Source organism: Rhea pennata, chromosome 18 (assembly GCF_028389875.1).
Source record: "Rhea pennata isolate bPtePen1 chromosome 18, bPtePen1.pri, whole genome shotgun sequence".
In the NCBI taxonomy this organism is placed as follows: Eukaryota; Metazoa; Chordata; class Aves; order Rheiformes; family Rheidae; genus Rhea; species Rhea pennata.
In genome coordinates this window covers 13,175,594-13,199,863 of record NC_084680.1, presented here as the reverse complement: position 1 = coordinate 13,199,863, position 24,270 = coordinate 13,175,594, and the positions used below count along the sequence as shown (strand labels likewise).

General features: G+C 36.7%; 1 protein-coding gene across 5 annotated transcripts in view; it reads left to right on the top strand.

The window, feature by feature from the left end:
- STRBP (spermatid perinuclear RNA binding protein) overlaps window positions 1–24,270 on the top strand; it is a 68,259-nt gene that overhangs the window by 32,740 nt on the left and 11,249 nt on the right. For 4 of the 5 annotated variants that reach the window (XM_062590665.1, XM_062590663.1, XM_062590662.1 and 1 more), the window contains 11 exons: window positions 139–311; window positions 3,032–3,249; window positions 8,294–8,459; window positions 11,288–11,432; window positions 16,832–16,926; window positions 17,340–17,435; window positions 17,888–17,999; window positions 18,585–18,682; window positions 19,139–19,250; window positions 21,253–21,345; window positions 22,193–22,392. In XM_062590665.1, coding sequence (XP_062446649.1) covers window positions 309–311; window positions 3,032–3,249; window positions 8,294–8,459; window positions 11,288–11,432; window positions 16,832–16,926; window positions 17,340–17,435; window positions 17,888–17,999; window positions 18,585–18,682; window positions 19,139–19,250; window positions 21,253–21,345; window positions 22,193–22,392 — 1,338 coding nt within the window. In that variant the 5' untranslated portion in view covers window positions 139–308. The remainder of the gene's footprint in view (window positions 1–138; window positions 312–3,031; window positions 3,250–8,293; window positions 8,460–11,287; window positions 11,433–16,831; window positions 16,927–17,339; window positions 17,436–17,887; window positions 18,000–18,584; window positions 18,683–19,138; window positions 19,251–21,252; window positions 21,346–22,192; window positions 22,393–24,270) is intronic. The other variant, XM_062590666.1, reaches the window with a different exon arrangement.

Below are 24,270 nucleotides of genomic sequence, written 5' to 3'. Positions count from 1 at the left end.
ACCGTGCAGTGAGTTCCTCTCAATCTTGAAGCGTGTTAGCTTTAATCAGTGGTTTGGCTAAATGTGCTACATTGAGCAGTTATTGGAACTAACATGCTGTTTCTTCTGTTTTCAAGTTGTTTTTCTCTTTTTTTGCAGGTGAATTAGAAAGTGACTCCCAGAGCATCTTTGGCTGTATGAACTCTTGAGCTGTCAAGGGATTGAGAGGCTTATGAAGAGGTTCTGTCAGGCAAAACAGTGCCTATCAAAGACACCAAGGAGGAGAGAAAAGGAGAAAGGGAGGGGGAGAGCTGAAACACTAACAAACCATGGTAGGTATCTGTCTGTTTTTATAGGGTGGCATTAAAAATATTCTCTGTTCTCAGCCTTGCATGGGGTACAGTAAAACAATGGTAAAGGGATTTTCTGACCTTGCACTGAATTAGAGATGGTGCTGCATGCTTTGAGGAAAGCAAATGAGGTTTGATATATTGTCAGCCTTTTTAAACCAGAGAGTTGTCTTCTGAGTCTGCATTACATGAATTATTAAATAAGAATGGAGGGGATGCTTGTAAGGTTTTCTAATAAAATTCACATTAGCACACTGTAGCAAGTGACCTTGAACTGCAGATAACATAACCAAATGCTGATATTCCTCTTCCACACTTTTCTCACAAAAACAAATTTTGATTATTCATATTTGCATGTGTGTGTGTGAAAAACTTATTGAATGTGGTTCTGTGCACGTTTTTAAAGTGTAGACAATATGCACCATGTATATTTGATGACCAAGTGGGGAATCATTTCTCATCTGCCTAGTATCAGCTGCAAATTGGGAATGTCTGAGATGTTGAATTTGTGGGAAGAATTATGACGATAAGATTCTGAAGATGTGTTCACAGAAGGGGAATAAACCCACCCAATTCCTGAAAAATAGTTGTGGAGAGTAGTTTATTTATATATATTTAAGTCCTCTAAGTGTTGTTATGGAGTGAAAAGAGATGAGAATAAATATAATAAATTTTAAATACAGTCCTCTAATATTTGTGTAACTGATTGCTAATGATAGATAGCCAGGGTTTGTTTAAAAAATAAAAGACTTGAGCCAATATTTGCCGTGGATACAGAGTACAAAGGAAGAAAAACGTTTGACACAGCAAAGTTCTCAATATTTTAAGTAAAAATTGTCCTGGCTGCTGTGATTTTTTTTTTTCTTTCTACACCCCCCCCCCACACACACACAGCCTAAATTCTCATAAAGAATTGATCTTACCAGTCCCTGCCTACTAGAAAAGAAAAGTATCTTCCAATTTATGAGTTACTAATTTGTTACTATTTGATTGGATTTTTTTTTCCTAATTTCACAAGATAGAGATGGACGGGTGTGAATTAATAAATCCAGCTCATCAGTTTTCATTGCTGATCTTCAGCTTTCTTCATTTATTCTTCTCTGTGTATCCAAGTTGTGTCTGGCACATGGGAGGGACCCTCTGGAAGTGTTTTGCAGTCTATGAAAGCACTGGGGGATACATTAGACCCTTGACTGAGTTTCCTGTACTATCTGAATTGTCCACATAGGTAGAAGCACAAAAATTAGGGAAGAAATTAATGTGACATTTATGTTTGATAGAAGGGACCTAATGAAGGCAGTGACCAAGAAATCATGACCAGTTCCGTAGTAAGAAATCAACCCAGAGGTCTTTCTTGTCCCTAAGTGTGTGTACTGTTACAAGCCTATGAGGCAGGGGGAAAAAATGAAAGCTACTTAGGCTATTAATATTCAGGTGGAACAGGGTTTTGGTTGATGATTCTGAATTCTGGTACTGTCAGCAGTTATCCAAATGTGTCTAGAGATTATTTAGATATTTAGAGCTCCTCCTGACAGAGGTTTGTACTGAGAGAGAGCTGGTCCAAGTCACTCTTGAGATCGGATAGGTCTCATCTGGACAGGGTAACAAATCACAAGCTTCCTACACAAGTCACCCAACCAGTTAGGTTTACCTTGTTCAGCAATATCACTCAGGTCCTTGAGTCTCACTGCAAACTGTCTTTACTAATCCCTTCCTATTCATTCATTTTCCACAAAATTATTTCAGTCTTTCTTTACCAGTTCATCTTCATTCATGCTTTTGTAAGTCTGTACAGTTTGCTAGTACTCTCTTGGAAACAGCATTGCCTGTGACTTCATCTGAGGCAGCACCAAGACCATAAGGAAACAGCTATTTAGTTGACTTGTTCTACGATGAGTTGCCATTGTCTCTAGCATAAATTGAGGAGAGAAATCTGCTCTCAGCATTTCCAGAATAGACAAAGTTGTATTTGGAAGGTGTCATTACCTTTTTCAAAATTGGAATCTCCTCCCCATTCTCCTTGTCTGCCCTCCTTTCCACTTGCTTTACCCAGTCTGTTTTCACCCTAGGATACTTATATCTGATACTTGACTCTATTTTGTGTTCAATGTAACTGTACATGAGAGTAAAGATATTCATAGACCAAAAGTTTTTCTGATTTGTGACTAGTGTGTACAATGTCACTGCCCCTGCTTACATGGAATTCAACTTGCCTAGTTTTCAGATGTCTGTAAGAGCTAAACTGCTCTAGTTGTCTAGACTTCTGCAGACACATGTAGGCATGGACCTATTAAGCACAATTCATCTTATCCTAAAGTAGACATCAACGTGAACTGTTGTGCCTGTTCCTCTTACCAGCCTATGAAGGAATTCCAGAAGAATCAGATGGTATCTAACATTAGGTGCTATAAATCCTACTCAACTCCTACTAGGCTTAATGCTGTTTGTGCTACAGTTTGGGAGGGGGATTTTCTTTGTTTTAGTTTGTTTTTGTTGTTGTTGTTGGTTTTTTTGTTTGTTTGTTTGTTTGTTAATACAAGGTTAAGAAATCACTCCTGCATGATGATAGGCAGTGGTCATCCTAAAGCACTTTTCTACATCTATCAGGAAGGATTTCCATTAAAACAGTGTTCTTCTATTGATAATCCAATAATTTTGTTCTTTTTCCCCCCCCTTTCCCACTGTTTCCCACTTCATAACAGAGATCTATCCGATCTTTTGCTAACGATGACCGCCATGTTATGGTGAAACATTCAACCATTTATCCATCTCCAGAGGAACTTGAAGCTGTCCAGAACATGGTATCAACAGTAGAATGTGCTCTTAAGCATGTCTCTGACTGGATGGATGAAAAGAACAAGTCTACAAAAAGTGAGGCTGATGTGGAGGTGAAGGAGGAAGCTACAGAGAGCAATGCCAAGTGAGTCACTTGAGCCTCAGAGTGTGTTTCCATATTGCCCTGAATGGGTTCTTTTCCTTCTAAATAAGAGTTGTAATGTTCTTTGATTCTCTTGCATATGAGTGTTCTTAGGAAGAAGTGGATCTGTCTGGACCTCTTGAGAAGAGAGCACATAAAGTGCATGTAATAGTAATAGCCCATAAGATGAGGGGATTAGTAATAAACCCAGCACGGGCAAAAGCTACTTTCTATTTCATTATTTTATTTTAATGAGTTGTTATGAAGTTGCACTTAACAGACAAACCTTTTAGTAACTTCAAGAAAATATATCTCTCAGTAACACTTGCATTCAAGTCTACCGCTGTGTAGCTTAGGGGCTCTTTCAGTTTAAGAAATAAAAACAGATTTTATAAACTTGTATTGTTTATCCAACAAATTAACTTGTCTACAGATCCATTATCATATATTATACGGTTCTATACTGTGTAAAACAGTTGTTGTTGTATGTCCCAGCCTGCTGTCTGATAGGATGACAAATTCTGTTGTTCTAGCGTAACTCCAGTAGTTTAGGAAGCTGAAACAACTAGCCTTTTTTTTTTTTTTTTTTTTAAAAGATTTCTTGGTATAAAACTTTAACTTGAGTACTGCAGACTCAGTGCCTTCTGGATTATCAGTTTCACATGCTCTCCAACTTATCTAAGTATTCTGTCTAGTTTGCAGATGAAAGGAGGTGAAGCACTAGCAGACCAACAGCATTTTTGTCATGACTTGAAACAGCAGACTTCCATTTCTTTGGCCTAATTAGACAGTACTTCTCCATTGAACTTCTTTGGACTTAATCTGATTGCATGCATAACAACCTGCACTAGAAATGTAATCAGAGAACTCAATTTCCTATGGCATGTGAAATGTTAGGAAAGTCTGCTGCTATATGGGCTTTGCCCAGTGAATTCTGTTCTTAAAACTGATGAAGAAAAGGTATTCTTTATTCATGTATAATTGCTATGTTTTCTGATACCTTTATGGTAGTGAAAGGTTTATTCTCAGTCCTTTTTAAATTTTTGTTTTTCTAGTAAATATATATTATTTACTAAATTATTACTGGTTAATAAGTTGTTTGCATTTTAGGGTTGGAGGAAGAATAAAATTCTTCAGCTGCTTTTAATTTTTATTTATTTACTTGTATAGCCAACTGTAGCAGTAATAGATGGAAATAGAGCAACATCCATTCTGTAGTAAGATACAATTCAGTGTGAGTAAAGGAGAAAGATCTGGTCCTGAATCAGGAAGATTGTATCTGGTTTTAAACTGAAAATACAGTTCACTACCTTGATATGAAAGAGTGAGTGATAACCAGTGTATTTATTAGTTAGTCCTAAATGCATAATGAGGTATGTCTGAAAATTCAAAAATGAAATATTGCTTCCTGCTTTATCATAATAATGTATTCTTGGTAATTTCCATGTCTCAAAATAATTGTGGGAGTAGCATTCAGGAATTAAGATATGAAGCACTGCTCTGCTTCACTATCCAGATGTACACGTTTAGAAACAAACATGTATTAACTGAGGGAAAAATCTGTATGAGCAGGAGGAGCAGAAAGCATCTATGACTTGGTCAAATCTCCCAACAGAGTTATGAATTCTACAGAAAATTCCTCAAGTCTCAGTAGTATTTTTCCAGGGGTTCCTTTTTTTAATATTTAAGCTTGTCTTTGATTTATCTCTAGTGCTAGGTTAACAGCTTAGGATTGGTGGGAAGCAATCTACTTATTCTGCATAAGGTTTAAATGGAGCACCATCTATTCAGTATATCCAGATACAAAATGTTCAGCAGTGTCAAAGCCATCATGTGATAGCCCTGAAAAATTAAATGTATAAATGGGCCTCAGTTTGCATGTGGTTTCCTATGTTCCCTTTTTTGACTGATAAAAATTTAGCGGACACTTCTGATCATTGTGGTGTTTCTGTGTTAGGCCAAGCTGTGATGTGTCACTTCTTTGGTGTGAAATGTACTCAAATAGAAATAGCAAAACATTTAAGTTCATGAATAGTTTTACATAAATTAATGTATAAGTTGGTTTAAGACAGCGTGATTGTATTGCCTTTGGAGAATAATTATACTGGATCGATAGACTGCTTCTCTACAGATGGACCATTAAGCATTGTCATCTTCTAGAGGAAGGTAATTAACTGCAGTGTTCTGCGGAGGAACATTCTTTCTTGACATGTAACTCTTGATGTGCAACGTGCTATATCTTTTGTTGGTGATTTCCTATAGCTGTTGGCAGCATTTTAACTTGTTTTCTGATGTGGATAAAATATGTCCAGAATGACTTCTCTTTTTTAAAACAAACAAACAAACAAAAGTGGTCCTGCATTACATACTATTGAGTCAGCCTCATTTTCACAGTTGTATGTGCAGGATATTTCATGCTTGTCGTCTAATACAAATTTAGAGTACAGTTTCTGTAAAAATACATGTTCTTCTCCTAATACAATTTGTCTGCAAATGGCTTTTCAGAAATCCAGCAGGCTGAAGAATAACGTACATGTCAGGTGCTGCCTGTCAGAGCTGTGATGGGACCCCCAACTGCAGTCTCTAACTGTTCTGGATGTTACAGAAACTGGCCCAGAACCTGATACGGGATGTGCAGTGTTAGTCTCTGAGCTCACTGGGGCATAGATCTTTGTCTGTTCCCACCAGCATCCTTCTTGTGTGTGTGGTGGTTGTCAGATCTTGACTCTAGTAAGTATTGCTAACAACATGTGTCTGATACAGTTTTTCCTTTACACTGTGTTCCTTTAAACACACCTATTAATTAGACCTGTTGATAGTGCTAATGCAGGCAGTATTGTTGTGGTGTGTGGAAGCCATGCTGACAGAGCTACCTAATGTTTCCCTTAAATCCAGAACCTGCTGCCACAACAGGCCTCTTCTGCCAGTAGTCTCATCTCAGAAATTCTAAAAGTCCTGGATCCATCCTTTAGCCAAGATTAAAGGAACCATGAGACATTACTGTATCCAAGGCTGGGCAAATCTTGGATACAGATTAACAGGGAAAGAAATTTAGATCTTCTGATAGATATATTTGGCTTTGGCAAAGATATGCTTGTCTGTCACTGTTGTAGTAGGACAGTAAAACATGGTATTTCTTTGCATTGCCTGTCTCCAGTTCACAGCTGGGCATCTTAGCGTGGACTGCCTTGGCAGTTTAGGCTGATCTGCTTTATTGGGAATTGAGATAGCTTATGAAATGGGAATATATATTCAGCCTTCTCTGCAACCACTCTGATAGCCGTGGTAACTTCCAACCAAGAGGATGGATGAGAAAGAATGGACTGCTGACAGTAGTAAAATCTTAAATTTTTATAGCTAAAACTTTCAAGGTCATTTGACAATTTTCCAAAATAGACAATTCATTTGTTCATTGTTAAGGCTTTACTTTGCAATTTGAATCTTCAGGACCAAGTACAAAATATTTTATATGTGAATCTCTCCATATTGTGAAAGAAAGGCAGTTACTGCTCCTACCACTGCACGTTGCTGGTTGGTCAGCTTAAGCTTTGAAAACAAGATTTGACAAAGCTTATCAGATGCTTACAAAAATCTTGATTTTTCAGGTATTTAGGGAGGTGTATGTATACATGCACCTTTTTTATACTTATAGCTTATATATTTATGTGTTTGGGGATGGATAATTTTACTAATCACTTTACAAGCTGAAAGGAGCTTAAGTTGTATATTACTCTACCACGTAAATTATATTTATGCTAATTAGACATTATTTCTAAAAGAGTTCTGCTTCACCCCCACCCCCCATGTCTGCATCCAGATACTGGCAAAGTAGTGTGGTTCCAGGGTCGAAGTTGGGGAATTTTTTTGTTTTGTTAGATTTTGTTTGTTTTGCTTCTAGCTATTCTAGGATAGCTACTAGTTTGGGGTGGTTGTTGGTTCTCTGGGTCCTGCCTTCTTTTCTTCTGTCTGTTCTCTGAGCATAGCTTGTTCCTGCCTTTCCATTTAAAATAATATATTAACATTAATAAATGAAGATATATTTGAGCAAAACTCAGGATCTGTTTTATGATCTTGGATCACAATGTGATTGATAGTTTTTATATACTTCCCCTTCCTCTGCATGGTAAGGATGAGCCAACAGGACTGCTGCTTTTTTGACTGAGGTGGTTTACTACCTTACTGGTTACGCGTTTTCTAGGGTTTTATAATGGTGATGTGCTAGTAGTTGGTGCCACAGTGTGAGTTGCATTGTGTAATAATAACTACTTTTGAACTCTCAACAGATAAATGTTTTTTGCACTCTTTGCTGTTTTTATGCAGTCTTAGCCTACTAAGTTGATCTTTGTTGCAGTTTTTCTCTCAATGCTTAAAACTAAAGTGTTTTTATGTTATTTTGAAAATTACTGTAGCTTTTAAATATTCTCTTGTACTTTCCCTAAAGAGTAGAACCCAGTTCTCGAAACTTTATGTAGGTTTCAGTGGTGAGACTTGTTGAAGGAATTGCACCAGGAAGACTATTTGAAATTAGAAGCTTTCCTGAAATGTCAAGTTTGTAGTATGTTCTAAAACATCAAAATTTGTCTTTAAAATTATATGATCACAGATTTGAAAATATGGGTCAATTAACAGAAGCACTGAAAAGGGTGTGCAGCTGTGTTAAGAGATTGAGTGTCAGTAAAAGACAAATAACTTCTGAAAACAGGAATCCTCTATGGGAGCCTCTCTAGATTAATTTTCATGCTGTTGGTAGATCTGCAGCTAGTGGGTTTGGAATTTGGGGGTTCTTTTGAGCTCTATGACTTGAGCTATGCTACTTTTGCGTTGATGTGAATTGCAAATCAGCGCTTCAATTAATTTTGTGGGTTTCTTTTTTATAGGAACTACTTGCATAAAAGGAGTCCATGCTTTTTATTTCTAATTAGCAATATAGTCCTTTAGCAATATAATCAGTCGATCAGTTTATGGCTCCTCACTGTGATAGGTTAGTACAAATATTTCTGATGCACAAAAATACCATTTTAATTATTTGGAATTGTTTCATTTCCAGGGATCAAGGTGGCCGGACCTTGTGTGGTGTTATGAGAATTGGCTTGGTTGCAAAGGGCCTGCTGATAAAAGATGATATGGATTTGGAACTGGTTCTTATGTGCAAAGAAAAGCCCACAAAGACCTTGTTATATATAGTCAAAGACAATCTCCCAGTTCAAATTCAGGTGAGTTACTTTAGGGTAGTCCTGTAATAGTGGCTGATAGCACTTCAAGGTATTTGTGTAAAGACTGAAATTAATTTATTTCAGGAAAAAATAGAAGTGGTATAGATAATATACTTTTAGTCTAGAACATCTAGAGTATGTGCAGATTTTTTTTATTACAGCTGAAGTAGCTATTCACAAAATTTAACATCTTATTCCTGATGTTGCCCAATCCCTATTTCTGATATCAGTTTTCCAGTGCTGACAGCTAAGCTTTCTATTTGGTAACTAACCAAGCCAACTTTTGTTTTTTGGTCTCACTTCTAACGTGGTCTAAGTTACAGTCTCAGAAATCATGCCTGCTCAAGCATGAACACATTTTTCAGTCTGTATTTCTTTTGGTTTGGTTTGGTTTTTACTTCAGAACCTGAAGTTCTACATAGCAGCAGTTTTGCTTTGCTTAGGCTTTTCCAGGAAAAATGTCTCTGTGCTTCTGAAGTAAAATCAGTTGGTTTAGGTGATCACTCATTTTAGCTCGTGATAATCATGAGCTTATGATTCTTTTTATTTGTGAGTAGTTGGTTCTAATGTTAGCACCCATTAGGTAGCTACCTACAATGAATATGGTATCCTTAAAGCAGTTAAGGATAATACCTTTTTGACAGAGTTCTGATCCTATATAAGCAGTCCAGCTTCCGGACTGTGACACACTATTGCCTAGAAACTGTGCTCAAAAATATTCTACTGCAAGTATCTCTGTCCAAACTAAGTGATATAATTTGATCTGCTTCACTCCAGAAATGCTTTGCTGCCTTGTGTTTATTTCCATATAGACAGTATATATTTTGCCATTCTTGACAGCTGTTTGTTCTCATTGTTCATTTGCCTGCATAAAGGGCCTTGGTTTTAGTGAGATAATGTGCCTGCAGATGAGGCCCTGTTCATAGCTGAAAATGATGGTGATTTATCAAGTAGTTAAGAATAAAACTTACTTGTTTGTAGTGAGATATGAGATGAGATGAGAAGGGTTGGAATCAGTAAGAAAAGATAATGTATGCTTCAGAGAAATGAGTGAGAACAGTATAATGGACATAATTAAAAGACTGTAAGACTGCGAATCTAGTGGACAGTAGGTGGGATCCTATGGAAAAGCATTCTGAGGGAAAGACAATTAGAAAAGCTCAAGGTTTCTCGAAGAAAATCATTACTTTTACTTCTCCAAAGCAAGTAATAGTAAGTCTAAGCATAGTAAAACCAGTGTGACTTAGGCAGGATCTCATTAAATAAATAGAACATCAAATAGGAATTGTTCAGATAAGACAAAGCTAACTCAGGAAACAAGCTACAACTATTGTGGGCATAAAAGGCAATAAGGAGAGGTTCTGTAGACATACCAGATGCAGGAGAGACAAGAAAGTGTAGGCCCATTAATGGTGAAGGATGGCAAATGATGTACAAATACATTATTAACCATTTGTGCTTTATTCTTCTTTGAAAGCTAGTTGTGAGCAGATGCTTAAATGATTTCATCCCAACAGCAAAAGAAGTTGGAGGAGCACAGATCAAACAGGGAAAGAAGTAGTTGAAACATGTTAGATACATTCTAAATTCACAGTATTGCTAAAACATACCCAGAAATTTGAGAAGCTACCTTTAGGACTCTGAAGCATCTGTTATCTCTGTGAACTTCTGGAAGCGAGAGAGCTTCCTAAGGGTTCCTTAAAGACCTTGCAGATATAGGTCAGTTGAGATAACTCTGATATTGTGAAAGTTGTTGGAAAAATATATTAAGAAGTTTGTGCTGTTATCTGCAAAACCAACAAAGTTACTTGAGAATAGATCAATTTAAAAAACACTCAACTGGTGCACCGTCAAGAAGATCAGCTTTTCCAGCCATTCTCAAGGGTCTCTCCTGGAGCTAGTAGTAATAAGTAAAGTGGGTGACAGTGGACCTTTGTATCCACTTTGAAGTGCTGTGTGAAGAGAGACAGTTTGGAGAAAAGCCGAAAGAGAATACTGAGAATGAATGTCTAGGAAACCATTGAGGAAGGACTGAAATTATCTTTGGAAAAAGTCAAGATTGAATAAAAGTGTAAGTTTTCAAAAAAAAAAACATTAATGGTTATTTATAAAGTGATAGTGAAGCAGTATTTCGTGTGGCTACCAAGGGTAGTATGAGAATTAATTGGACTTGTGGCAAGGGGCAAACTTGTTGCAAAACAGGTTGTATAAATTGTATCTCTGGCTGGAAGTTAGACTAGGCTGTTTGGAGAAGTTGTGAAATCCCTGTTGCTGGAGAATCTGGAGAGCAGCTTAGACTGTAAGGAACGGCCAGGGTCCATTTGGTTGGTACTTGCCTCATGGCAGGTAAATATACTAGGTGAGCCAGTGCAGCTCCTATACCAGAGCATGGCCCTGGGCTGACTTTGCCATCCATTTGCACTGCCAGTTACAGGTGTGCTTGTTACACTGCATATGAGGACTTTCACAGCTAGAGGCAGCACTGCCAGAGACGTATGTTCCTCAGAACAAAAGTGGCTAGCAGATTTTCACACCAAGCAACAATGAAAGTAAACTTCTGTCTTATTAAAAAGAAAAAAAAAAAGTGAAAAGATGCCTTTCTAATGAGACTACTTAGTATTGCTTAAAAAAAGAAGAAAGAAAAAAAGCAAAATTTAATAACAATGTGTTGCATTTTTCTGTTTGTTTTTAAAGAAGGAGGCAGCACCATATTTGTTACTGCAGTGTCTTATAGGCTTCTCATTAGTTCGAGGCATTTACATTTAAAAAGATTCTGCAGTTTCTCAATTGACTGGGAGATTCTTGAAATCTTTCTTGGTGACTTACAGAAACTTACAGAAGAGAAGTATCTTGTGGAGGAACATGTAAATGAGGCAGCTATTATAATTCATAACACAAAGGAGCCCAAGCTAACATTGAAGGTGATACTTACATCTCCTCTCATTCGAGATGAAGCAGAGAAGAAGGAAGGAGGTACACAGAGTTTTAACTTCTTAAGACTGTTCTATCTAAATGCTCTGACTGTGCAGCACAGGGTTAGTTAGGAATTAGGTTTTTAATTGTGTATCATGTGCTCAATAGATTGACTGTTGCCACAATACATTATATTGTTTGTGCCTTAAACAGACAAATTAATCTTCATGTAAATATGCTTAATTTTCATTTGCAAGTGTTATTGTTACAGTGTTAACTCTGACATACAAATAGATCTTAGTTCAACATTTTCAGGCTTATTAGTTGATCTTCAAGCACCCTAGCGCTGCACAGTCTTGTTTTCAAATTAAGTCAGTCAAGTGGGATTGGTTCATAGTATTTTGACAAACTCATAAAATTGTTTCTCTTTTTACACAAAATAACTCTCCTGCAAAGCTCGCAAGTATGTCCTTCTGGCCCTCAGTTTTTATTAATTATTGATACATACATGTATGTTTCTAGCTTTAAGAATCTCCTAACCAGGATACAGTTGAAGTTACAGTACTATAACACAGCACTTTTGCTTCTGAATTAAATATTTTACTTCATATTCTTAGTACAAAATAGATTTAGAAAATTATAACTTAGTTTCTTTCTATTCCTTTTCCCTAACTATGGTGACATCCAATATAGTGACAAACCTCTCTTAAGGAAATGCTGATTCTTAATATCACTGAGGCTGGAAACAAGGAGAAATAGAGAAGAGCAAATGTAGCCATATTTTGTTTTATTTTCAAAATCCTGTCAGTAATTTCTGCTTCCGCTTCCCAAACCTATCCCTGGAAACTTTGCCACTGGATGATGTCAGACCTTTGACCAACTGGCCACTCTCTGTCATGACAACTGAGGCAGCTGGGCCCGTGTGGGCTAGGGAACTCCCTGTTGCTCTTTTCCCATTTCTAGACTTGCCACAAGTCCTTTGCTTACTCCCCTCTCCCACATGAACCACCGATACAATGAGAAATGTTGGTCAGTTTCTCTTCATTTCGTTTTGAGGCAAGGGCAGAAAGTATCTGTTTTCAAATGAAATGTAGCACTTTGGCAGCAGTTGGAAGCAGAAAAATCTTACAAAACAGATGAATGGCAAAGATTCTCTAATCACAGTATCTGCCTATTCTCAAATTAGTAATCATGCTCTTTTGCAACAGCATTAAAAATAAATTGCACATTACTTCAGTTGCTCTTCAGCTTTCCATAAGATGCTGAGATCAGGCCTGTTTTTATCGCAGCTGATATGTGTTTGTGAGAGTACCAAATACAGAAGAAATTTTAAGAAGAAAGTGTCTGTAAGATTCCTGTAAGGGGATACAATTTTGCATAAAGGCTTCTGTCCAAGTATTTTCTTCTAACCTCCCCCCCCCCCCCCAAAAAAAAATGCCGTTGTGGCAGTAAAACTTTGGGACTCCATGAATTCACAGTACAAATTGAATGAGGATTTGATTTTTATGCTTTTCCATATTTAAAATGCGTTCAGTATGGTAAAATACTTCTCAAAATTTTGTACTCATTTTTTTAAAATTTTTTTACTAGTGCTTTTGGACAGCTGCTAGGCCATCTCTTCTGTAAAGCTGATGAGGACAGTTGATAGGGTAATGGAGCTTGTTTTAAAGCTCGTATTCTTTTGTATAGAGTTTAAATGTCTGTTTCATCATAAGTGAACAAAGAAATCTACCATATTCCTTTTCAAAGATGTGTGAAATGTTATATATATGCCACTAAATAATTAAATCCTCATTTAAGGGGAAAAAATACTGCTTTTCATAATTTTTGCAACCATTTAAGTCACTTTAAGATTCAGACCAAAAAACTTTTATATCTATTATCAAAGGAAAATAGTCAGAGAAAGTGTCCAGCAAAAATACCTTGATCTCTAGAGAAAGTACTGCCATATTCTTTTGATACTCCTGAAAAACACCAACAAAACCTAAGTGTATTTTCTGTGCGTTTAAAACTGTTATCAGTTTATGCTATACATCCTTTTGAATCAAGAAACTCAAGGTGTTTTAGAGCTCGCTTTTCATCTTACTTGTAAGATAGGCCACGGGGCCGCGGCGCCGCGGGTGCCAGCCAGCTCGCGGCAGTACGGGCTGCCCGAAACTGACCAAGGTTTCCAGCCGTTCGGTTAGGCACTAATCTGCCCTCTAACCAAATCAGCAAGGTTAGGTGCAACGGACTTCGTTATCAGTGCTCCCATTTGTTCTGTAGGAATGCTGTGTGTACCTTCATGCCCTGATGTCAGAATGTATTGAAAAACATTCCTGGATTTCTCTTCAGTCCCCACCTTTTTGGAAAAGTGTTCATGTTTAAAATGTGGTGTTTGTCCTATTTGTTTTTGCTGCTTGTTAGCAAAAATAAATAGTGGACTCGTGTGTGTGCGTGCGCATTTCAGTGTTTCTCACAAATGGCTATCCAAAAAGCTCTGCTTTTTCCTGTTGAGAGTTCAAACATCTAAAATATCTGCATTCTGTATCATCTTAAAATTTTAACTTTTTAGGAAACTGATTCTTACTCATAGCATCAAGTATAAATTGGACTTTGCAGACTAGAATGTTGCAGCTTGCAAATCAGTTGTTGTTACTGACCATATAGTAACAACAAGCATATGTAATAATAAGCAAGTTCAGTTATAAAAGTGGTGCTGAAATTAACCTCACTCTGTAACTGAGCAACTACTGCATAAACAATTTGCCCTTGCTGGACAGAGACAGTCGGTCTCTGACAAGCCACAGATTGGCCATGTCTCTACAGAGAAGACACTCTCCTCATAAGGCTGGCTGTATATGAATGAAGTTGGCAGCCACTATATGAAGAAAATAAATACAAGTGGGGAGAGAATTACTGAAGGATTAATTCTATGTTGCAGAGTCTAAACTACTGTCAGGACTTTATTATTAACTTTTTATTAAATAAAAATGTGTAAGAAATGTATCATTGCCCTTTCTAAAATCACAAGGAAAAAAAAAAAGCTTTGCAATTGTATTTGAAATTTTTGATTGGGTCTCACTTTCCTGACTGGCAGAGCATGAAGAAACATGCCATTCTACTGAAGATGTCGAAAGGGAGTCTGCTGCAAGCTGCTCACCCTCTTCACTGCCTGTTCTCATCATCTTTCTGTTTAATAGAATCTTGCACCCAAAAGTTGGCTGACTGCAGCATCTACAAAAGGTGCTCAAGACACTTGTACTGAGTTTGCAATTGACAGAATTCTCCAAGAGACTTGTAATTTAGACCTTTGGAAACAGCCATAATCCTACTGCAAAAGTAGGATTTTAGCCTATTGAAAACAAAAAATTAATGAGAGCAGAAAAGCCTTCTCATTCACGTGCATAACAGCTGATGCATATTCTTTTTGTAATTTAAAGGCAAAATTGGATTATTCCTCAATAACTGCAACATACTTTAGCAAATTCTTATGCAATAGTAAGCAAAAGTCCTTACAGATTTGATGATTCAGCTTCATTGCAAAAAAAGAATGATTTTGCAATCAGTCACCTTTGCCATTTCTAACGTTTTAAAATAAGATTCTGATCATTCATTGACAGTAGCTGTTTTATATAATACATGAGCTTTAAGCAGATGTTTATATTGTCATAATAAAAAGTTTTATTGTAGAACTACTTAAATAGATGTACATCTAGTAATTGTGTTCCACAAAATATTACTCCTGAAAATAATGAAACTGCAAAGAAAATTTAGAAGCAATCTTCTGTTCCAAAGTGACCTTTCATGCTCATAGAAATCCTTAAAACTTTGCAGCTTTTATTTGGAGAATAGGGACAAGGTGTGATTAATCTCAGTATTGTAATGCTGTTACAAGGGCAATAAAAAAAAAAACAATGCAAATATCTGCTGTGAAGTTCATCGGGGTCAGAAAATACGCTTATAGCACTTAAATACTCTGCTGACAGCAGAACCAGCAGAAGCAAGCTGCAGCTATGAACTGTCAGGCAAGATGCCTCTTTCTGTTCAATTTTACACTGTTTTTTATTCTGGGCTCTTTTATCCACCATAATATAATGTGCTTTTACCAAAATAACCTTCCTATTGAATGGCATAGGGGGTGAAGTAACTTCAACGCTGAAGATGTAATTATATTTGCAACCAATACTATCCAGAATAATTATGAAAATGTATTTTGAAATGTTACTAACAAATTGTATATTTGTACACAATGATCATACTTTTTTCTCCCTACTTGTCCTGCATATTTTTATGTTTTGCTGAGTACTGGATTTTGCTTATCTAGCATAATCTTCAATTTGGACTGACTACTATATTTCAGTCAGACCTGCATAGATCTCTGGAGAAATGTCTGTTATGAATAATGAAAACACTATTTTCCAAATTCTTTATTTTGAAATAAGAAGTAATTGTGTATCCTTAGGAGAGTAACTTCCTCAAGCTTTTAGATGAACCACAGATTCATTTAGTTCTTCAATCTGTTTGTCAGCTAAAATCTAAAGTCTTTTAAATCTGATCCTGGAGATATGCAAAATCTGTCATTTGTATAGTTTTCAGAGAATCTGGACACTAATCAGTTGTTATGATTCTCAAAAAAATATAAAGAATCAGAGAAGAGAGGACTGCTATATAACGTCCCTCAATATAGAATAGTTATTGTTAAAAGCAGTTTATTGCATGCTGGATAAAAAAAGAAAAAGAAAAAAAAAAAGAAAAAAAGTGTAAACCTCAACAGAAGACTTCAGTGTCTTGTCTCTCAAATCCTTCTTTGAATTTTTTCATCAATTTTTGTTGAGAAGAGCAGATTTTTACAAGAGGGGACTATACCACAAATATCTTAATACTTTGGAAGTTCTCAAACTTATTTTCTTCTTTCATATGTTCTGGTTATATGAAAAATTAATCAAACTGCTTATTGGCATTTTTTATATTTTTCTTTAATGTGGATACATTTGTTAATACTGTTGAAGAAAAATTATTTCAAATATACTCTGAGTACTTTCTCTATATAATTTTTTTTCACTCTCTCTCAGTAATATCTTTCCCTTTTTGAAAAGGTTTGAAATTCTATGGCATTTTTATGCACTTGGAATAAAAGTCACAAAGAAGGAAAAGAAGAGAAAAAAAACACAAATAAGTGCTATATAGCTATTTTCTGCCCTGAAATGTGTTCTGCATTTTTAATAAGATCCCAGATTGTCTGTAGCAGTGGCCATCTTTTTTTATTATTACTATTATTTTACAAGGATTGAATGCCTTTGCTTCTGTTGCACATGTGCACATTTACTACCTTTAATGGCTTGTTTAAATTAAATAACACAGTGCACTTAAATTCTGGGAGTCTTATTATCTCATTGAGATGCTGCCGCTCTTTATGTATTGTGACAGAAACCCCTTGGTCAAATTGTATCTGTCTCTTTTTATCCCATTTTTACCAGTAGATAATGTTGCGATGAAAGATCCTCCGGACTTATTGGACAGGCAGAAATGCCTGGAGGCCTTGGCGTCTCTGCGGCACGCCAAATGGTTTCAGGTTGGCTATTTGTTCTTACCTTGTTGTTATTGTAGCCTTATGAGGTTTAATATGAGACACTTAATTTTAATGCCTCTTTAATTTCTGATTAGTCCCTAATAGAGCAAGGGTCTAGAATTCTGAACTCAGTGCTATACTGTACAAGGAAAAACTTCATAGGTAGATAGCCAACTGGTCTAGAGTTTTCATGAGGCTACAAAAGCAATCTTGACATTTTGCTTCCTTTTCTGTATGTCCTTCTATAAAATGAAGTATTGTACTTTATATAACTGCCTTTATTTTGCATGAAGCTGATTAAGCATTAAGTAATAATCATAAAAAAGAATCTATCCATGGACTCTGTGCATTTAAAAAGAAAAGCAAATGAAGGCTAGGTATTTGCAGGTGTATTGGAACCATTTTGTTTGTTTTAGGCCAGGGCAAATGGACTAAAATCATGTGTAATTGTCCTTCGTATTCTACGGGATTTGTGCAACAGAGTCCCCACATGGGCACCACTCAAAGGATGGGTAAGTACAGAAAGAGTTGGAGGCAGCTTTGTCATACATCTCAGATCATCTGAGGATTGCAGCAGTGCCTGGACTAGGGCTAACAGTGCACTGTAAGAATCTGCCCTGTAAGTCTCCCTTTCCTTCTACTCTCCACTAATTTACCTGATTAGAAAACTGCTTGTAAGAAGTAAATACTATGAATGTTCATTCAGTCAGTCTGTGAGATGTACAAGTAGCATGAAAACAGACATAACGTTGTGGGGCTTGCAAATCCTCTTGGATTTGTAGTGGAATCCCAGGGAACAAGTGTAAGTGCCCTGAACTGTCCTCTGGGATCTCTATCTCTTAGACCTGTAGTGGATTAAAACTAAAGTAAGCTGATGTGAATATTCTTCCTCTGTACCCCACTGTATTTAACTGCAGTTTCATTATGCTTGTGTCCATACTAATCATATTTTAATGTTTTCTAGCCACTCGAGCTTATATGTGAAAAATCTATAGGTACTTGTAATAGACCTTTGGGTGCTGGGGAAGCATTACGACGAGTGATGGAGTGTTTGGCATCTGGAATTCTGCTTCCTGGTAAGGGACCGTATTAACTCTAGCATTACAAAAGATTGATCAGGCAGCCCAATTCTATTTAACATTTTGCTAATGTACGAGTAGATGAGAAATGCCTGCTGTAAGCACTCCAACCTGCAGCGGAGCTAAATGAATGGATACTTGTTTAAAGTTAAAAGAGAAAGGGAGTTGTAAGGTTGTAATTCCAATGCAGAAGTTAATAAGGAATGCTAGGTGAGCTTATAAATGATTCCCATCTCACTAGAAGGTTGCAAAGAAATAAATGGACCTAATGACTAGCTAGTTTCTATAGACTTGCTGAAATCAACGTGCCTATCCTTTTTTCCCCCTTTTTCTTTTTTTTTTTAAACCTACTGCTTTTAATTTATGCTGTTATATGCATGCAGTGTTGAGCTTAATGTGTTCTGTGGCCTCACTTCTAACGGGTAAAATCTTAAGAGTTAGTTTGCTTTGTATGTTTGAATCTTATTGAAAGAGGTGTTCTTTATACTCTGACGATGGAAATTAATTGTTGCAGTATCTGGCAATCCTTATAGTCATACTGCGTTTATTCTGAACAATATTTTTTGCCTCTTCCCCTCCCAGGAGGCCCTGGTCTGCATGATCCCTGTGAACGAGAGCCAACAGATGCTTTGTGTTATATGACAGTTCAGCAAAAAGAAGCCATTACACACAGCGCTCAGGTAGAAAACCTGTACTTCAAAGGAACTATATATTTTAACAGTGAAGATTTCACTCATTAACTCAGCTTATTCTCTGCCCTGAATGGCTTCTTTTAGTGACACTCATGACGGTTCATCCAGTCTCCTGCCTTGGAAAGATTAAGTGATAGTTTATGAGCACAAGAGTTAAAAATGGATGAAATGTAACTGTTGCAGAAGGCAACCTAATGTCTGAGCACCACCTGCATCCCACTTCAAGTGCTCGTGGCATATGGCCCTTGAACAGGCTTCCAGTCAGTGGGACCTGCACTTTGTATTACAGGAATTAATTTAAAATTTTTGGAAATTAACGCTTTCTATAGCTATCATTCCTCATAGAAGAAATGCTGGTTTTGTGTCTACAACCTTATTTATAAACTTAGACACCTGAGATAAATAGTGCTATGATGTAACTCTCACTTCTATTTCATTTTATAGCATGCACTCAGATTATCAGCCTTCGGTCAGATCTATAAAGTTTTGGAAATGGATCCCCTCCCATCAAATAAGTCATTTCAGAAATATTCCTGGTCAGTAACTGATAAAGAAGGTAGGTATTGTTTGCTCCAAGAAACACTAATTGGGAACTAAAGTAGGAATTAATTTGGAATTGGTGAAATTCCTTTCAGTTATGTGCTCTGTGTGTGTGTGTAAGATGAAGACTTTTCTCTGTGTTTGTTGTTGGTTTTAGTAAATTATTTCATTAAGGGAAAATTTAAAAGTTCTGTTCTAGAGAAAAACCAATGAGTAGCAGCAAGAAAAACTTAACTAGGGTGTAGTGTATGATTTTCTTTAAGCATAAAGTCCCTTAGGGCCTAAAGAATAAAAATAATATTTATAATTCTCATACTGGGGAGGAAGAGACGTTAGGCTGGTCAAAAAACATGTAACTAGATGAGTGTCCATCATAAGATCTAATCTAAAGAGTTCCTCTTAGAAACAGTATAAATCTAACAGAAATAACTTTCCATGTTTATTTTGTGAAAGAACAGTATTACTACAGTTCTGACCTTAGAGTAAATGTGAAAAACAATAAATCACACAATCTGAGCTGCAAACTTAAAATAAGCAATTCCAGAGAAAATAAGAGAAGATACAAGAATTTCATTTTAAATGATATTTGCAGAAATGGAACAAATATTAAATATATTATTAGTATGCTAAACATTCATTTAATGCCTTTAGCTATTGTGTTGTAGTCTTCTTTTTTCTCAAGTAACTTAATATGAAGGGAAGATCTTTTTTTTCTTTCATCTTTAAGAACAACAGATTTAAGGATGGGTTTTAATTTCAAAACACTTTTCTAGCAGTATGCTGGAGTATCTTCTTTCCAGCTCAATCTGTCTCGCCTGCTTGGAGATTTAGATATCAGAGATGTTCTAGACAGAGTTAGAGAAGTCAGAAATTTTTCTCCTGACATAAAGCCACCTAAGTTCAGAAGTATCTTTTTCTAAAGCATGACAAGAAATACTTTTGTAGTATTCACTACAAAGCCATGAATACTGGGTTAGCCGCACACTGGGTTAAAAGGGTCTGATGAAACCAGATTTAATTAAATTAATAAAGCCTATTCATCAGTATGTTCAGTTATTTCATAATTTAGAGATGATGTCTTTAGTGATAGAACACTGTCACAGAAATGTTATTTTTTGTTTGACCATGATGAGGCAAATTAAGCCTTTTATTTTAACTGAGATTATTAATCCAGTGACATTGACTGTTGCAAAGACTTTATTCTTGTTATGGCAAGTGATGGATACAGATGTTTTTTATCTGATGGATGCTGAGTATTATTGACCAAGTTTCTCAGACTTAAAAACCAGGCAGGTTGTGTACTTCAGTTTAAGTTAGCTTGTCAAGAACAGGTGAGATTGGATGAGAGGGATATTGTCAAGAGCAGGTGAGATTGGATGAGAGGGATATGTGGAATGTTTTGTTCACTAGTTTTTATCAATGACCTCATCAGCATCCTTATGTTTGTATGGACAGATACATATTAGACATAGAATAACAATATATACAATATTAAGGAAACTGGAACTGCACACTAATATTTACTAGCAAGGCCAAGCTATCCTTCATTCCAATACATCTTGACCTGCAGAAATACGAAGTCAACATTTGATGACTTCTGCGGATCTTTTGCTACTTCAAGTGGCATGCAGAGGTTGGGATGAAAATTAGTCCAACAGTTTTACTTAAATTCATTGACTTAATACCGATATTTCAACTATTTCTAATGATGTTCAGTGTATCAGTCACCTGTATCTAACATTATGAACTGGGTGGCCAACATTATTGCAAAGTTTACACTGCTTATATCATAAGTAATATTGGAACTGTGGACATATCGCATGGCTTTGTACTGTGACTAGGAAGCTAGTATTAACTTAGATATAACAATTTAAATGTTTAAATACAGATGATTGCTGGTTAAATACTTTTCATAGTTACAAACATGCAAGGAAGAGTAATAGGACAAACCAGACTCACACTATGGAATTTTGTTTTTCTAATGGCATATCCATATTATAAGGAAATTTATACCCTAGGTACAGGCTCATCTGCTCTCAAGAGACCATTTGAAGATGGTGTTGGGGATGATAAAGATCCAAATAAAAAGATGAAGCGTAATTTGAGGAAAAGTAAGTGCAACATTCTCCATTCTCTTTTCAAAGATCTGTTGTACACTGGGAACTGCTTTGAAACTTCTGTGTTGGTATGGAATAGCACGTGAAAAAGCCTTTGGAACAAAAAATGTTGTCTCTATCACCCTGTATTCAGAACATCAAATGCATCTCATTGTGCATCTGAATTTCCTCTGACATGTTTTGCTAACTGAATGATTTGCATTTTAAATGAGATTACCCAGCAGACCACCGTAAAATTTAGGTTGCCCTAACAGCTGAAGTATTTTATTGATGCCATCCCAGCAGTGCTTTTTCAAAATATTGCAATGACTTTGCTGAAAGAAGATTTTCCTTTTCATGCTCTTCTCCTCCTTAGGATAGCCATTGTTAGCTCAAGACTTCCCACAAGAAAATGAAGATGTTTAATCTACAAAACATTGACATTTAATATATGCACAGACTAGAAGTTTCTAAGTATCACTGGGTTCCAGTTAGTTCTGATGGCTGTTTTCATTATGTACTTAGGTGCCAATTCTGTATGAGGTTCCTCACAATCTATAAAACTTGTTATTTCTTTTGTAGTAGCCACGAAGAATATAACTAGTTGCAAAAGAATTCTGTTAGCAATATCAAAAGATGGGTAATTATAGCTTATTAAAAGGCTTATTAAAAGTTTATTGAATGGGTTATTAAAAACATAGTCAAATGTTATCATTATCTTCAACCTCTGAAGAGCTGAGGGGTTGTTTCATTATTTTATACAGATGGAAGGCACTTAAACACAAACTGTTTCATTTTTCTGTTCATCTCATTTTGTTCATTTCTCCTCTCTCCTCCCTCCCCCTCTCCTATCTTGTACCAGTACTAGACAGCAAAGCAATAGATCTTATGAATGCTCTGATGAGACTGAACCAAATCAGACCAGGGCTTCAGTATAAGCTGCTGTCACAGTCTGGTCCAGTCCACGCCCCAGTCTTCACAATGTCTGTAGATGTTGATGGTACGACATATGAAGCATCAGGACCTTCTAAGAAAACAGCCAAGCTCCATGTGGCAGTGAAGGTAAGGCAGCCTCAATGGCATGGAATATAAGCAATATTCGAACTCAAAAAAAAAAAAAAAATTTTTTTTGGATGAAGCAGAGCTACCAACTGCTGATTTAATACCTAGCTGGGCATTGTTCAATGATCATGACTGGATTTAGACAAGAGGAAGAGGATAGTGCAGAAATGTAGAAGAAAATTTTGCATGGCTCTGCAAGTCAATTCCTGTGACAATGGATGGAAGATGGTGTTAAGTTATATGATGGGGAGAGTGTCAGTTTTGTTCTGTTCCATTCCTTCTTTTTCTTGGTTAGAAAACACCATGATGGTGGCTCCCTCTTTTCTTATCCCTCTGTGTCTGTCCCTGTCCTGGGTTGCAAGTTTCTTGAAACAGTCTCTACAGAGTTTGGGAAGCACTATAGCACATTGAGGCCTATTGTAAATAAGTTACTTGTTTCCAGTCAAATCCTTCAGTAAGCAAATAGTTTTATTTAACTACTGGTCAATCCATGATTGCTTCTTGTAGGCATTCTACAGGACAGCGCTTACGTCTGTAAAGCAGTAATTGAATGTTTGACACAAACATCCTTGTACTGCATCAAGACAGTTCAAACTTTTGCAACAGATCTAGCCTGGTGGGTCTGGAAAAAATGGAAGGAGTCCTCTACAGACAATTCATGCAAAAAAGAGAGTCTCTTTTTAACAGAACTGCACTTGTGAGAGGAACAAACCCATCTGTCATTATATGCGCTTTGAGTGAGAATTTCCTTTTTACAAACTTCATTTGGCAACTTTCTGCTTTTGATTTCAGTTTTGAAAATCCCATTGTCCCATGTACTTTCAAGTTCAAGGTGTCCAGAAGTATTTGAGAGAATGTGCTGTTCCTCAGGAAGTGTAGATCTCTGCATGTATGTCCTTCCAGACAGTCTTTCCCATACTTTTTATTTTGCTTCTCCCTCACCCTTCCCTACCCCGAAGAATTACTTAAAAAATAATTCAAAACTTGCTGTGAAAAGCTGTAACTTTCCTGTCCTTGAACCCCCCTGCATCTACCAGATCTGTGCTGGTGCCTACCCAGCTATGTTTTCTCTAAATTTACATAGACATAAATCCTGGCCTGCACTTTAAAACATCCGTATTTCAAGCCAAGGACAAAAGAGCACCGTGGTAGAGACTAGCTGTTTTTGTTTTCTGGTAGGTCTGGGCCCTGCCTTTTTGCATTTCAAGAAGGATTAATGTGACTGTTTTAGATTCTGGATCTGACTTTTTTAAAAATTAGAGGCCTTGAAATTGCAGCCAGAAGTGCCACATGACTCTCTCCCAGCTGAGTCTGGAATTAGCTGCAAAGTTCTCAATTTTGTGTAGGAACAACATGGCAATTTCTGCAAATTTTGTTCGCGGAACTAAATTTTCATGGGAGCCTCAGCGTGGTTTCAGATTATTTTGGGCCTCTCTGCTACCTCTGTTACAGCTAAGCCAGGGAGTTGGCTACAGGAAAGGCTGAGCTTCCTTATTGAGGATGTTTTTGACATAACTGCTCAGTAGTGCCTTAATCAGAGTACACTTCTGTTTGCTATGAAGCTGGGTGTTGTAAGCATTGTGAAAAAAGTATGGAAGCTGTGACGTGCTTTGCTGAAAGGTAAGCTTAGCGCAGGTGAAGTGGTTTGTTACTCTGTTAGCTAGGCATTTCTACACCTTGACGTGGTACCAGTCAGATCTCAGCTCAGGATACCTGAATTTGCTCCCTGTATACCTTTGGAAGGATCTGTCCTCTGGTGTTTCTGAAAGATGCAAGCAAGAGAGAGACTGTCAACCTTATACTTCTTGGTTATGTTTTATATACTCTTTGGGTCCAGGCTGTCATTTGCATTTCCTTGGAAACTCTAGAGGTAGCTAT